The following is a 17,677-nucleotide window of genomic DNA, read 5'->3' as shown; positions in this document are numbered from 1 at the left end:
AACAACAAAATTTTATAAACGAAAACCTCTAGCCGAGCATTGGCTATTATATTATTTCCCTGTCAAAGTTCTCATTTTCATTAAAAGTCGTAAGATGACAAAAACAAGATCTTGAAGAATCCCTCTATATAATACTAGAACTCTGAGATTGTTTGTTTGTTTGTTTGCTTATTTTCTCAGTCAAAAAATAATTCACACTACCGTACTCGCTCTTTACGAAACTTCTTACTTCACTTTTTTGAAAAATGAAATCGTCTTTACTTTTACTCCCGATCAACAATCAAATATCTTTTCTTGAATTATGAATAACACGAATGGATTGAAATATTTAATTAAATTATCTCAAAATAAACCTTCATTTCGGTGCAATATTGAAATTAGCTTGAATTCTTCATAATCTCTGAATAGTGGTTGACCCAACGGGTTTACGGTGGTCTAGTGTCTTAATAAAACAGTTAAAGGTAATGCAATTGTAATCATAAATAGATCAAAATACAATGCACTTATGTTTATGATGTTTGATATTCTAAATACGGGAAAAAATTTACATAATTACCAAAAAACATGAACAAGACATATGAATACAAGTTAAATAATTTCTTTTGAAACTGTCCATAGAAAATAAAATTTCGAAATAAATTATAATAGCACTCAAAAACACAGATACTAAAAACACCAGAAATATATGACAATTTACAAATACCTAAAAATACGATAAACATAAAACCAATCGTTTTTACATATGCATTATTTAAATAAATCCTAGGCGAATAACTCTTATGGCCGTTGTCGATATGATAAATATATCAGAAACAACAGTGAGAGGTATCAACTAAATCATCAAAATACTACAAGAAAACAACATTAAAAATCAACTATATATATAGTTTAAATGAAAAATGTTCAGGATTTCCACAAATACCGACCTCTGAAGTAATTAAATAGCAATATAAAAATTAAGTTAAAACCTGAATTAAACAGACATACAAACCTTCTTTAATTTGTAGTAATATAATGCTTTGAATTCTAAGAACAATTTATATAGCCCCCAGTGATACAGCGGTATGTCTGCGGACTTACAACGCTAGAAACCGAGTTTCGATATCCGTGGTGGGCAGAGCACAGATCGCTCATTGTGTAGCTTTGTGCTTAAATTCAAACAAACAAACAATTTATATAAGAAGGCATTATTATGGGAAGCCCTCTATCGTTCACTCTAACAAACTTACTCATGATCTATATAGAAAGAAAAGCAAAAGAACAACAAAAAACAAACAATATCGCCTCCCCTGTATCCAAATGGGGAAAATACGTTGGTGATGTATCATATAGTTTTCATAACCAAGACGAACAGAATTATTTGCTTAATTGAACACATTAACTAAATCTATCCTATATAAAATTCACAATTGAAGAGGAAAACGAAGCAACAGTAACTAATCCTTCCTCAGGTTAAGTATCACGCGACTTCACAACACATACACTCAACATACAAAAAAAAAAAAAAAGGGATAAGGCGTATAACGGAACCTACATCAACTGGAAATCAACACACGAAATTAATCAAAAAATAAATTCATTAAAAGGCTTATACAGCATTGTTTTCTACCTTTGTTCATCTAAAGAAATAGGAACACGAACTAAATTGAATTTAAACTTGCTTTCAAAGTTTAAATGCTTCCAGAAAAAGTCATTGATGTATCATTGAACGAAGGAATGCAAATACAACATTCACCGGTAACCTAAAAATACCCTAGATTAAAAATTAAAAAAGAAGTAAATCATAGGAATTACCCCATGTATAGTTAAGAAAGGAAAGAGCTGATAAGAATGTGGAAAAAACTAAAAACATATAAAACATACCTATTGAAACAAAATTCATATAAAAAACTGGACAACAAATAAGAGGTTTACTAAACAAACCTTACAATAAAGAAGACTACCTAAATGGATGTATCTATCAAATTAATTCTGAAAATTGTGAATCTATATAAATCGTTGGAACAAGTAGAAACCTAAAAAAAATATAATGAATACTTAAGAGGAATTTCAAATGAACATATAAAGAAATCTTCATCTTAAAATAAATTAGGAAAACATAAGGATATTGGATCAAGAACAAGAAAAATACAAAATAAATGGATGAAACATTATTAATAAAAATTATACAGCCTTAAGATAAATAATTATAAAAAATGCCCCCTTTATATTTATTGAACACCCACATGACTATTTTTTAACAATTTAATAGCCTTTTTAATAGTCTTTTCTTTGGGGGGGGGATTATTCCAGTCTCCCACCACGCCTAAATCTCTGGCTTTTGATTTATAGATTTCTGCTACCATGATTAAGGGTCGTTTATTTGTTTGTTGGTTATCAAATGGTTAATTTGTCCAGTTATTCGTTGCCTCCTAGTCTCCTCCTGCTCAATCGGACAGGGCTTATAAAGTTTATTATTAACATTAATATTACAATTATTATTATTATCGTTATTGTATTTTTATGTTATGTTGATCTTTCCCTCTGTCAATTTAAAAACGTGAAGCGAGTATGAAGGAGAACTGTCTCGAGCGCCTTGGGCATTCCACCAAAATACTTGCCTCAACTGAAATGAATAGACGCTGTTTCTTCTTGTGTGTTAACAGTTATAGGCTTACTTTTTGTTGTATGTGATTTCTACTTTACTTTTAAATTAAGCTTAAGTTTTCTTATTTCTTGCTTTTCTTAATAATTTTACTTTAAGTTCTGCTTTCAGGTTCCAACTTGGGCACTGTGCGGATAGCTTTTTCGGCTCACTCCCAGTTAGAGTGGGGTTTTTCCGGGAGACTCCCGTTTCCCACCCATTAGAAATTACATGCCACTGTATTCTTTATTTCCGCTGCCAACAGTCGAACAACATGCAACACATTTACCGCTGACGTTATTTTTCGCCTGCCTTCTTTGCACGTACATATACTGTTAAATAGGTGTATATGTAGATATAAACACTTGTTACTATCTGCTTGATTGATAATTTCCCGTAAAAATGCTCTCCGAGAAACTTCAGCGATACAAGTCCTTTCTTAATTAAAACTAATTTATTCTTTCTCGTTACAAACTTTGTAATACACTTAATTTCCACAGTCACTTTAAACTTAACTACTTTTATAAACACATGCTATAATTCACAGCGATTCACACACTTTACTTACGGTGCCTACTGCTCGCTTGACTCGATTATCTGTCTCTCTAATCTATCTCTCTATCTATCTAATTCTGCTTTATTTGCCGGGCTTATATACTAAAAAAAAAAGAGGGCGTCTAGCAAACGCTGGGACGTTCGTGAGGTTGCCCGCTAAGTCACAATCCTTCTAGAAACTCCAGCGCACATGCTCCCAGCGTCGCGTGACTTCCGCTGTCGTAACACACTTTTTCTTCTTTATTTTTCCGCACATTGTAAGATCCTTATACCATGAGCGTAACGAAGAGAAATTGCTTAATTTCCGAATACCTTGTGTATTAAACCCAAAATCCCTACAAAGGTTTTCTTTCTAATTTACCAGCTGAGAAAGCTTCGCTGAAGAAATAAAACGTCATTGTGTGGGCTTTCTTTTCAGTTACTCGAGAGAAGCTAGAGCTTCTTAGACATTTAGAGAAATATTCTGATTTCCTCTCGAAATACATTCATACAGTAGATAGGTTCCATGGTTGAATCCTTCTACAGAAAAGTTTAAAAATTTTGTGAATACTAAATATGTACTTTAGGCGCCTGAAATACGTGATGTTTGAATGTTATGTTTATAATACTATAGGAACAAAATCCAAAATTGCTTTTATAAAGTATTATATTAACTTAAAACATAAATCAATAAACTTATGACCTGATTCTAAAACGGTTATAAATACACACATCTATGTTCAGTTGTCTATAAGAACAGTTACAGAAAAGGAAAATTTCTGATGGCTAATAAATCTTTCTTCAAATAACTCTTCTAAAGCCTTTCATGAACTGGTACATTAAATTTTTTCACAATAGTATCGAGAATGGAGGTCTCTGATGCTAGTTCTTGTTAAAAAATCAGATTTTCTCTTATTTCATAAACCTGCATTTTAATAGCTAGATAGTAGCTCCTATTCAGTTACTACGCCCATTTAGAGAGTTCCAATAGTCTATTATGAATGTATTTAACTGAAAACGAAAAATATTCTGATATTATTTTTTACCAAAAAATTCTGAATATTGTGTCAGCGATTCACGAAATGCATTATATGTATAAATTATCATTTTAAACTGAATTCATATTTATAGCTCTTATAAGAAAAATTGTGTTCTTTAGGTATTAATATACATTTATTTAACATGAAAAGAGAAATAACTGGTTTAAAAATTATTGTATTTTGAGCGATTTTCGTTAGGCTTATGGCCTTGAAACAAGGTGGACGCCGAAACATTTACCAATAAATTTGCTTTTGTGTCATTGTAAAAGTGTCATTAAACTATAGCACAAAGTCAAGGAAACGGGATAATAGTTAAAATAATAAAGATAAAAGGACAGAAAAAAATCGCTTAAAGGAAATGTAGAATGTTCTGAGATCTAGTAGATTGAGAAAAAATAACACAAACTCGTCTTTTCCATAGGGTCAGATTATCTGTCAACTATTGAAAAACATCTTCCAGCATGTGAGAGGAATGTTGTAAGATTCTGCGTTACTTCCTTGGTTGCTTATAAAAAATGTAAAGATTTCGAAAAAGTAGCTTATGCTTGGAGACTGAGACCAGAAATAAGGTGTATCAACAATATGTCTGAGTTAGAGTGCATAGCAAATGTAAAATCAAACAATGCTGACGTAGTGATTTTGGAAAGTGGTAATGTTTACCACGCAGGCAGGTAAGTTACTAAATATTACTTAAAGATCATTACTTGATCAACATTTAGGTGCAAATAGCAAATATAAACATCATAATAAAACATGTATGTATTTTGTCCTAATATAAAAGACTGTTTAGTATAGATATATTTGATTAATATATTTTGTGCGTTAATGTTTATACAGTAAGTGCACAATCTAGTGTATAAACAACAATTACTATCTATTGTTGAATACTTTAACGTCTCGATAAGAAATGTGCATCATGATGAACTATAATAAGATATATTCGATACATTAGCCAAAAATCAAACAAATGTCATAAAGTCTTATCGTTTTTATTTACCCAATAGTACTTTCTGTTGTGAAAAAATAAATAATTAAAATAAACACCCATATAAGTTGATGGATAACCTAAGAACAACTGTTGCAACGAGTTCTTTCGTTGGGAGGGTTCTTGTGGATTATCTGGTAAAAATAAAGACGCAGAAGTCTGTCACCTTCTTGAGAGCACACAAATATAAAATTTCAGAATTGAGAATCATTGCAACAGCGGTGATAGCTGATGAAAAATCAATTCCTACGATGCTGTTAATATAGGTATGGCAATTCACAACAAAATTACTGGGAAAACAGTGGGAAATCTCGTTCTTAAGAGAAATGGTCAAGCTACAACATTTGCTGTCGTGAAAAACTATTAGAGTGTTTGTGGAAGATTTAAAAATGTCTTATGTTGAACTTTACCAAAGACTCCTTTCAGTGGCATGTAAAAATGGTCTACCAGATCCATCTGTATTATCATATGAAGTTTCAACTGTTCATGCATTCTTTTCTCAAGATGATGGTTTCATGAGAAAAACACAGAAATCCCAGCTGGCTACATATATAACCAAGATGGGATCTGGAATTTTATCATCCAATCAAGAATAGTCTATGACAGTGGTCTTTATGGCTATGCTCTTTTGCATTGCGTCTCATGGCCAAATACTGATACAACATTTTGCATCTCTTATGTAAATTTTGTAGTTCATCAGCATATTACTGGGCTTCCATTATGTGCTGTTTTTGACAGCTACATGACAAAAACTACCAAAGAACCAGAACAAAAAGGAAGAAAGTCAAGAAAGGTTATTTTCCCAACACTGTTGTGAGCAACCAAATGCCACTTCTAGGCAACAAAGAAGCATTTTTGTCGAATGTGCGAAACAAGCAAGTCTTGATAGATTTGCTTTCTAATCATCTTTAAGAAGTTGGTATTGGTGTGAGACACGCTGGCGATCAATGGTGATGTCGAGATTATTATTGTCAGAACAGCCCTTGAATATGAATTGTCTCACAAAGCAGTGCTTGTCATTGCTGATGATACAGACACATTTATTCTCCTGCTTTACCATGCGAAGTATTCGTTACACGCTTTTATGGAAACCAAGCATAGCACCTTGTCTGTCCAAGCAGCAAAAAAAAAAGTCCTTAGTCAAGAACTTTGTCTCTCTGTCTCTTAGTTGCTCACGCCACATCTAGATGTAACACTACGTCTGCGATATTTGATGTTGGAAAAATCAGAGCCATGACATATTTTTGGGGAGAGCTTCATGAAGTCTATATGCTGAAGGAGATGCCGTTCCTTTCCTCGATGATCTTTGATACGCTTTTGTTGCTTTCGTGGAGTGTATGCCGCCCACAATCTGAGCTTGTTACTTTCATTTCCTGCGAGTTCATTTGTAACTTAGCACTTGACTTCAGTTACCATAAGTATGGATTCAAGGAGAATAATGACATTATGACCCCTGTTGTCACGGGTCAAGCAGCAGCACTCCCTCATCTTCTCTAATCTGTACTGTATGTCTGTAAGAGTGGCAACCATCTATACAGAGGGGGTGGTTATCAAAAAAAGGACTCCCATGCAGCATTCACTTCAAGTGTGGTGTGAAATGTGAAAACAAACATAACAATGCTGTAGCAATAGAGGAATTGTGAAGCGCCTATAACTTTTAAAAAATTACAAAAGTAAAATTATGTGATGTATTTAAATAACCTAATAACTATTGCTGCTGTATGACTGAATGTTAAAACACAGCAGATAGGTTTTAATAGAAAATGGATGAAATAAAAGTTCTTGTTCAATTGTACATGTTTTTTGGCTAACATATTCTTTATATAAAATAACATTCACAACATTAAAAAACAAAACAAATCCCATTTCCCCAGGTTGGTTTTGGTTGAGTTTTTTGTGAATTGCTACTACACTCATAGAAAGCTTTTGGCACCAAAATGTGACTGTTATTGCTGGTTCATGTCAATTTTTACTGGCCTACTGGTATACATTTATGTAAAAATCGTACGCAATTGGTGTTACGTTCTGATAAATGGCTGGTTTTATTAAGTAATTGAATCACAATATTTATTGAAGAACATTGCCTTTATAAATAATGAACGTTAAAGTTTTTATGCCTAGGTACTATAACTTCCAACCAATAGTTGGAGAAAGATACAATGGAAGTGATATCTCATCTTGGGCTGTAGCAGTAGTAAGAAGAGAATCAAACATTAAGAGACTGAGGGAATTAAAAGGTTTGTTGTTTGTTGAATTTCTCGCAAACCTACTAGAGAGCTATCTGTGTTAGCAGTTCCTAATTTTGAAGTGACTGACTAAAGGCAAGGCATTTAGTCAATTGCCACCCACCTCCAATTCCTGAGCTACTCTAATCGAATAGTGGGATTTGACCGTCACTCTTATAACGTACCCTGACCTGAGTTAAAGATATATGCATGCAAGATATGTACATTTATCATTTTATTCGGTACAATAAAACACTTTTTCTCCCTATGTTGAAAAAAAGAGAGTAAACATATCTATCTATCTGGTATCGTCTTCAAGTTAACAAGTAAGTAATAAGACAAACTTAATATTAAAAAAACAAATCGTTAGTGAATGCATATGACCAACATCTTTTCGAAAATAATATTATATCACTTGTCATTAAAACAAATGCGATGACATACAACATAATATATAAAATTAGAACAGTTGAGAAAATGTTTTTAATAAACACTTTTCAAATATTGTATACTTTTCAAGACAGGTTGATTACGAAGAGAAAAGTGGAAAGATTGTTGGCCTGTAAAGTAGCATGCCGGGTTGTAGCCAACATTGGATGGCAGTCCTTTTAAATTCTTTGTATAATTTATTGTTTAAAAAATGTTTTTATCATACATGTTTTGGTCACAAAAAATAGTATCGATAATGTAATAGATACTTACCTTTTATACTGTATTTGGGGAAAAACACGAAAATCTTTCACATCCTTGTTACGGCACTGCCTATGTCTACATAACCGGTGATATGTTTTGCCATATTTCATATCTTTGAGAACGTGTATTTCTATTTTATCCTTATTTGTTTTGAAGAAATTGTATATTTATTTCCTTTTCCTGTGATAATCACGTGTTGGTAAATTTTTTTCTCAATTACAGGAAGACGGTCATGCCACAACAGAATAATGGACACATCTGGATGGATTGCTCCAATATCTCGATTGATGGACGCTGGGCTCGTGGTTTCAGAAACCTGCGATATTCCTTCAGCCGTAGCCAATTTTTTTTCGAGTAGCTGTGTTCCAGGCATAGCCGACCCGACTTTAAATGTCAGCATAACTAATATAGATAAATTTTGTCGCCTGTGTGTAGGCAGTGACAATGGAAGCCATGTCTGCTCACCAAACAAGAAAGAACTTTACTACGGTAACGAAGGTGCTTTCAAGTGTTTGGCAGACAGAAAAGGTGATGTTGCTTTCTTAGATTGTAATTTGTTTGATAATTTCTCGAAAGATGATGTCAACAATATATGGACTAATCAGCTGCAAGAAGATTTCCGACTTCTCTGTTCCTATGGCGGCCAAGGGCGAGTAGCAGATTATCAAGCCTGTCACGTAGCAGCCATTCCTGCAAAATACGTAAGTTTGCAATTTAATTTTTTAATTTTTTGTTACTCTCATAACTGATTCAGTTCCTGTGTTGCGCAATGGAAAAACACTTATAAAGCTTACTTTACACACTACTGCCGTATTAGTGCTATACTTTTACTATAGTGTCGATTAGTCGTTAATGAGGAGCACGAGTTAGCACTGTGGTTAAGTTCTGAATGTCAGAGTTAATAAACAAGATTTGAATCTGTGTGATATACAAAATATTCTCTACGCTTCGAGCTGTGAGCTCGTTATAAAAGTGGTAGTCAATCACTTAGTATGCTGTTGACTAGCTGCCATCCCTCTAGTCGGCAGTTTCAAGATAGAGACCGCGGCAGATAACCCTAGTAGCTTTGCCATTAATACAAAATACAATACAATTAATTCTTTATTGATATTTTCAGAAACACTTATACAATCTGGCAAGCTGTGATACTTATTATCTTTTTTGTGGCTTTCTTCAACGAAACGTATAGAAAGTTGTATCCAAAAACTAAGTCTGATTTAAACTTTCATTGCTTCTTTAATTTGATGATTATAATTTTTTAATGATGAACAACAGAACGACGGCAGCAACGACGAACATTGGAACATTTAATTTTTGAGCGTTTCGGAATATACATATTCCATCTTCAGTAAGCTATATTGAACAGAATAAATTATTAGGTACAAAAATGTTATAAATTTAAACATTTTATAAAAAGTTATTAAAATGCAAAATAAAAGGATGAAGTACATTAAAAGATAAACAAATAACCAAAGAATGGGATAAGAAACGATATTATACAAGTGTTCAGAACAGACTTAATTGTAGTGAAGTTGTGTTATTATTTAAAGTTGGTAGTTCATTTATAATAGATAAATTTTCTTTAATTAAAAGTTCAATATTGGATGATCCAGAGGAGATGACTTTGAAGTTTGTAGTCCAGACGGGGTGGTTAGTGTTTTCACTATGTGTGTGGATTGTGGAGTCTGGTGGATTTAATAGTTTTTTACCAGTTCTGCTTGATACTGCCAAATGTTCATTGCACTTATAAAAAGCATTTATAAAATTCAGCTTCGACTATTTTCTCATTCATAATGTTGTGATAACTTCCAATTTCTTCAATACCCGATGGAAAAGCGATAAGTCTATGGACTTTCAACGTTAAAATCGGGGGTTCGATTCCCGTGGTGGACACAACAGATAGCCCAATGTAGCCTTCTTTGTGTCCATTAAATCGATCACTGAGAGAACTAGTGTAAAGTTTATTTACGCATTATTGTTGGCTTCTTCCCCCTCCCTCAATAAAACTATTATTTTGACTACTATAATGTAAAAAGTAGACGTAGTTAGCTATTTTGATGAGATGTTTAGATATTGATCCATGTCACTGCTCATCTTTGTAAGAAATTTACGATTTTTTTTTACTAGGTCATGATGTCAAACGGCGTTTCTGAGAACGAGAAAATGAACGTTATTGGACTGTTAGTGACTGCTGGTCACATATTTGGACCTCAGTCCTCGTCGTTTCGTTTGTTTGGATTGTATCAATATACACCAGACTTGATGTTTTCAGATACTACGACCAGTCTTAAAGCTATACCCAGCCAAGCTAGTTATCGTGACGTTTTGGGAGAGGAGTTTATTCACATGATAGAAATGGTTGATCACAAATTCTGTGAATACTCGCCAGGAATCGCCTCAAAAAGAACACTTAGTTTCGCTCTTGGAATGTTGTGTTTTTTAATACTGAAGTTAAAACTGTAGCGCCGTATATCACATATGAATATTTCATTTGATTTTTGAAGATAAGTATTGTATATTTAGACAAGTAATAAAAATATTTTGCAAAAACTAAGTATGATGTAAGGATGGAAATGCCGAAAAGTACAGAAACAAGGACGAGGTGAATACACATAACAATACAAAAATCACTATATAAGTAGCCAAATCTTTCCAAGAATAACTTTTATCTACAACTAAATGTTGAATTCCCGTCACTTGCATGTATTCAGGTCTGATTAAAAGTATTTAAACGGAATAGTGCTATACATTCTATTACGTATTACAATTTCAAATAGACTGAAATTGAGTTCAATGATACTTTAAATTTAGTAATTAAATTGTACTTTGGCTTTAGCAGTTAAGTAAGAGCCAATATATATAGTCAGTTTATGACATTTGCGAACAAGATTAATACAAACAGTTTTCTTTTTTAACGTAAATATATTTTAATATACAAACAACAATACAATTTACAATAATAGTTATTACAAATAGTTATTACATACAATGATTTATATACAAAAGTTTTACAAACTTACAAGCAATATAAAGTCTTCTTTCTAGTCTGGAACTTTCTTGATATCTTATCGAGGATTCACGATGAGCGAGTTAATTACGAGTTGATGTAGGTAAGATTTGCTTCGAGGAGCTAGCTTGCTTTTTCCTTCGTTATTCACCAGCCACACACGCTGATTACAGGTTGAGTTTTTTACCGCTGAAGTTATATAATATCTTCGTAACGATACAAACATCCGATATGAATCTACTGAAATTAAGTGGTTTGTAATGTTCGAAATTTATAGACATTCCTGATCAAATATCTGAAGTGTCCCGATTAATAAGCATTATAACAATCACAGTTATAGCTTCCAAAATATATAGCACACCAACTATAACAAACCAATAATAGATATTACTTTTGGTGTGTCGAGTTGGTTATATTTATACGCGTGTGGAGAGTTTCTTGAAATTTCAGTTTTACGTAACCATACTGACATTAACACAAGCGCTTACGTACACACATATATTGTTGATTCTTACTCTCGAGAATCTTCTACAACTTTGTAGAACAGGTGGGAGTTTCGCGATACATATTTAATACTATAAGCTATCTATGTTTCTAAGTATAGATTTAATCTAAACAAACGTCGATATTAAAATGAATATATAATAACAAATCCGTCACAATTCTTACAATGGCTAATAACCATAAACTTGTAAGTCAGACTCAGTACTTAATGGCTACTTATGTAGGGATTTTTGTATGGTTTTATGTATTCACCTTACCTTTTTTCTGTCCTTTTTGGCATTGTCATCCCTACATCATATTTAATTTTTGCAAAATTATTTCATTACTTGTTTTCCCTCTTTTTTTAAACAATTGAAGTAGGTTGATAAGTGAATATTTATGTTATTTTTATATTTCAATAGTAATATATATATTGTTAACATATCAGTTTTGTCAGTTTCTGTAATTTGATATTACAATGGGAGCCAGCGAAGTTGGAATAGTTTCTCTAGAATGGTACAAATACCCCAAAGTACTGGATCGACATTAAGGGGATATTTACAGACTCCACGCCTTCTAACTCCACCAAAACTCACTGCATGTATATACAATCGACTCAATTATTAGGCATGACATCATACAGATCCCAGGCCATGAAGTATAATACCATGCATACATACACAGCTTCCAGGTTTGGCCCCACTGAAAAGTTAAAGAAAAGTAGATTGCTATATAATGATTGTTTTGATAATTAAGAAACTGGAGTTTTTAAATAAAGACGTCAATAATATATATACATAGATGTTTCACTTGCATAAATATTTGATCTCTTTGATTATCCTTTCTTTCTTTTTACTGTAATTGTTTTAGCAGATATCATGTTTGTGCAATGAAAAGTCACAAACAGTTATTATATAGAACCATTTGTGCTGCCATGTAGCGATCAAAAATGAAACGATTATTTATGAAACTTGGAAATAAGATATGGTTATAAACTGAACTCACTCATAAGTACTAGTTTTCCTTTTTCTATAATTTTCTCACGTGTGGTAAGAGAACAGAGTAATATTACTGTTATACAAGCTGTGAAACACTCAATAATGGCAATTAGGTGCTCAAATAAGGCTACAACTTAACTTGAGCAGTTATTTGTAAGCATCATAGAGTAAATGATTGAATGTGGTGTCAATTTCGTCAGAGTCATCCGTACACACTAAGTACCATGCTTAGTTATAGTCTGTTCCCAAGTGCTCTTAAATGCTTTTTGTCATACTAAAAACCATTTTGAAAACTTCACTCATTTTTTGGTTAACGTGGGAAAAGAAAAAAGAAAGATGAACACTTTGGCTCTTTAGCTAGTTTCCAGTTCTCCACTTTAGGAACACTTTTCAATGATATTGGGAATCTCACAAGCTGTGAAACACTCGATGATGGCAATTATGTGCTCAAATAAGGATATAACCCTTCCTTAGCAGTTATTTGTAAGCATCAGAGAGTAATAGATTGATTGTGGCAGCCATTGTTTTCTCGGCTCATCCCTATGTAATAAGTACGACCATGTTTATGGATAATGGGATAAACAAGAGTCAAGAATTAGTGAAATAATAGAAATTTGGGACAAAAAAGTAATAGTTGGTATACGGTATTAAGACTGAGAGCTTAAAAATAAAATCAACTGAAAATTATTGTTCTCTAAAAAGCAGATATTCTACTCACACAGTTTCAATAGTACTTTCTCTGAACTAGAAACTTTTAATATATTACTTAAAAAGTAATAATATAAAATACTTGCGTACCTGTTCCTACAAATCTAAATTAATACATTAAAAGCTGAGCAGTTTAAAGAAATATATCGTGATCACTTTTACCCCTTGATGACCAATTTTAGGCTTTCTCTTCATCACTGATGTTGAGAGCTTGTTTATATTGATAAACAAATATTTATCTTTGAGAATAGCCACAACTAGGACTGTAACTATGTTTTTAAATTTATAGAGACTTTAAATGACTACAAAGAGGTTATGTGGTCACTCAAATTGACAATGCCCGTAATGTGTTCTTCTTTGTCTATTCATTTAGTTATTGTTTTTGTTTTGTATTTAGTCGTTCTAAATCCTAAGCTATTGGTTCCATCGTGTATAAAAGTCCGATGCTAACATTCAATATGTTAACAAAATCAAGAACAAATCTATTTTTCTGTTGATAAATACTGTTGACTTGGTGATGAGTTGCATATCATCAGTTTTGCATGACCCTGTTTTCAGTTTTAAAAATCGATAGACAGTACTGAAATCTTCAAATCTCTTTAATTTCAAGAATAAGCCCTTTCACCCAATCGTGTAGTGTTGGCAGTAGGGTGTATATAACTTGAAATTCAGTCTAAACTTGGCTCTAACAAAGTTTTGTATTCTTTCTGTTCTTTTGTAAGTGTGTCTGAGAAGGATTATTTGTTAATACATTCAAAATAACAAATAACTGGAGTTAAATGTAAAACAGTATATTGCCTATTAAACAAATAATAATAAATAAAAGCATACCTGAAAACCAGATGTTTCTGTTGGTATTTGTAGTAATAATACATTATGCTGTAATGGTTGTTAGCAGTCAAGTGTTAAAGACTGTAATTACACGAACTTCTTTCCCTATAAATGATTTGGCGTCAGATTCTCGTCAGGTTAATAACCAAAAGTATTCTTCAATCAAAAAATTCACACTTCTCGTCAGAATAGCGTGATATCAAACTACTTTCAAAAACAAAACACGTGTTTACAAATCCAACATCATTTTGATAAAATAATTCATCTGTAGACCTTGGCATGAATGAACACCTTTCATTGGTTGTTTTCATGCATAGCAAACAATGCCAAAGACAAGGCTAGAGAAGAGTTTAGAATAATGATAGTAAAACCAATGGGGCTCTCTCTTGAGTTATTTTCATTTTTACCATTAACTGAACACTTAATGTTAGCTGGGTTTTGACAGTCATTCTTTTCAAACAATAAATTAGGATCAAGTTAATGCTGACCAATTATTTTACTGTAGATCACACTCGATACTCTAGTCCTTAGCTAGATTAACGCACAAGCTCTCTAAAAAATGTTTGAAAACTTCCATTACGTGTTCGTAAACCTGATATAATTATCAAAGAATGCAAGCATTTTAAACTTTGGCATCAAATGTATCTTTTATTCATTCTCTTTTTATGCATGGCGGATGACGCCAACAAGTGAGATAATATTAGTTGCAATACTGTTTCTTTTCTTTTTTTGTTAACCGTCTCCAGACGTAAAAGGCCATGTCATCTCGTTTGTTAACTCGCATTCAAAAGTTTATTGAACTACTATTTCATGAATTTATGTCAATAACTTTGGTATCAAACTGTATATTATAATTCAACTTTTAGTATTATAAATTACTCAATTTGTTAATATAAAAAGTAAATATTAAAAAACAGATAAACATCGATTCTTGTGTGTCCCGTGGTATGTTGAATGCAATGCTGGTTCAAATTAGATGTTTGTGAAGTCGAAATACTAAATCTGTAGTTTCGTACGAATTAGAAACTGAAATTACCGATATTGAGAAGCTAGAATATAAAATAAGAAGGTTTTATCCTTTCTATTTGCTAAGATATTGTTCATGTAATAAATCAAACACAGTGGCACCTCATTGCTAAATTATGGACGGTTAGCGCAGATTGCCCTCGTGTAGCTTTGCGCGAAATTCATAACAAACAAACATATCCTCAACGTGCAAAATTTTTAAAGGGTTAGCAACCTATGTCAAACAGCAACCGAGTTACAAAGGTCGTAACTAGAAGAGATAATTGTTTACATTACTACTATATTTACTGTTCTAAGAAAAATAAGTTTAAGAACTTATTTCAAAATAGCAATAATCTGTATACATATATAATGTATAATAAGTGTTAAACGTGATGTACGTTTTTAGGGGGTGGTTAATGAAAGTGTTCCAAAATGCGACATTAATTTCTTGATGACCTAATAGAATGACTTCAAATTGTAACATGAAACTACATTCGTTTATCCTAAGTAGCTCTAAGTTCGTAACATTATACATATATTTATAATTCAATTTTATTGTTTATTGCCCTTTGAACCGTGTTTAACTGCTTTCCGCGCCATAAAAAGTTGTAAATCACTCAGATAAGGGCCCCCCAGTGGCACAGCGGTATGTCTGCGGACTTACAACGCTAGAAACCGGGTTTCGATACCCGTGGTGGGCAGAGCACAGATAGCCTATTGTGTAGCTTTGTGCTTAATTCCAAACAAACAAACTCAGAGAAGATGCATATCGAATTTCATTACCCACGATGTGTCTCATGAACCATTTCTATTATATTACTATTATTACTTATTTTACCTAATCTAGTCATAAATAACTATAAAGGATCCGTATTTTTATTTTAGTTATTTTTATAATACTAAATAAAGAATAAATATGAAAAACAAGAAATAAAATACTAAACTAATCTTCTTTTTTCTTGCCATCTGGTTTTGAAGAGAGTTAACCCTAACTTTTTATAGTGCTAACAGTAGAGCATTTAATAATTAATATTCAATTAAATAATGCACGAAAAAGCATAGACTAATAACATGCAAAAAGTAGACAATTTTCCCTAACTCTCAAATTTTGTGTTTGGCTTTCTAACTATGCTACAAGAGCAGTTACAAATTCATCCAAGATAGTCATTAGCTTTCCCACGGGAATGAATCTTGTACTCTGAGTGAAATTGACGATATTCTGTTCAGAGCATAACATTATACAATACGTCATTTGATAGATGAAAATCTTGACTTTCTATTGGGTATAGGTAATATAATGAAACGTGAGAGAGAACTATCAACGAATATTGAAAAAGAGGATATGACAAGTGGGTGTAGCAGGAGGGGTCTATAAAATTATGGTTTGTCTGAGCAATAACAATTTTATAGAGTAATTTACGTTTACGTTCGTACATTTTTATAGGAGTGATGGATAAAATAGAGATGATGACATGCTAAGACAAAATGTGTCACGTAGGTCACACTAGTGGGAATTCAGGATTTTTTTTATATTCCCTTGTAGAATTAAGAACTTAAAACTTGTATACTCTTAAAATATGAATTATTAGCTAAGATTTTTATGCTATTCTAATTGGTATAATATAAACAAATGCAATATAATAAAAATTTTGAATGTTAGACACTTGTGTCATGTGCAGTAAAGGATACCCAGGGTGATAAGGTTATTTAAAGTTTACACTTTAACTAATTTGACTTTATGCTATCAATAGAACTTGACAAAATAATTCATTTACACATGTTTTACAAAGGTGGAATGTGTTCTACATTTATATCATGTTACTAAAATAAATTGTTTTTCAATGTGTCTCAACATCATCAGTAAAACGTCTATTAACTTTTATGGAATAATTACACTTACATTTTCACTAATTTGAACTTGACAAAACATTACATTTTACACATGATACTCGATAATTTTACCGCATACAAGTTTTTACAAGGGTGGACACTACACTTCCACACATGATCAATGTTTGTATTAAATTATGCGAAAACCATTATTTTAATGACTGTTCATAGGATTAAAAAAACATGCTGTGACAGTGTTACTATACTTCAACATGTGATTACATCATCAATGTCTAGATTTAATTATGTTAAAATCATTATTTTGTATATTTCAACTAATACAATTTGCTGCAAATAAAAACAATAAATGAATGGCTTACTGTTTATCCATCCATTTTCTATAGAACATTCCCTTGATGACTAAAACTGCATAAAACTTTGAGACTGTATAATGCTATTAGGAATTGGTTACTGGCAAACACACTTCTAAACTTCTTTGCATACACAAATCTTGTGAAAGTATACAAGACATTTCTAAACTGTTCATAGCTTCTTTCAAACAATGTTCTGTAGGATGCTTACTGTTTCACTTTTGCAAGTAAAACATACATATTATTTGAATGAGACAGTTATTACAACCAATAATTTACTTTTATCGTCCTACAACTAAGTATAATAAATGAATGATTTAATATTTAACTTTACCATTACT

At 32.2% G+C, this 17,677-nt stretch overlaps 1 protein-coding gene across 1 annotated transcript in view; it reads left to right on the top strand.

The window, feature by feature from the left end:
• The window catches only part of LOC106471505 (melanotransferrin-like), a 27,515-nt gene extending 16,865 nt beyond the window's left edge, over window positions 1–10,650 (top strand). Inside the window, exons 7-10 of the mRNA XM_013932107.2 lie at window positions 4,619–4,868; window positions 7,304–7,419; window positions 8,323–8,801; window positions 10,228–10,650. Of these exons, the coding sequence (XP_013787561.1) occupies window positions 4,619–4,868; window positions 7,304–7,419; window positions 8,323–8,801; window positions 10,228–10,563 (1,181 nt within the window). The 3' untranslated portion in view covers window positions 10,564–10,650. The remainder of the gene's footprint in view (window positions 1–4,618; window positions 4,869–7,303; window positions 7,420–8,322; window positions 8,802–10,227) is intronic.
• Window positions 10,651–17,677: the final 7,027 nt, after the last annotated feature.

The sequence above is a fragment of the Limulus polyphemus genome, unplaced genomic scaffold, assembly GCF_000517525.1.
Source record: "Limulus polyphemus unplaced genomic scaffold, Limulus_polyphemus-2.1.2 Scaffold4663, whole genome shotgun sequence".
Classification (NCBI taxonomy): domain Eukaryota; kingdom Metazoa; phylum Arthropoda; class Merostomata; order Xiphosura; family Limulidae; genus Limulus; species Limulus polyphemus.
The sequence above is the reverse complement of the archived record's forward strand: the minus strand, read 5'-3'. Positions and strand labels throughout refer to the sequence as shown.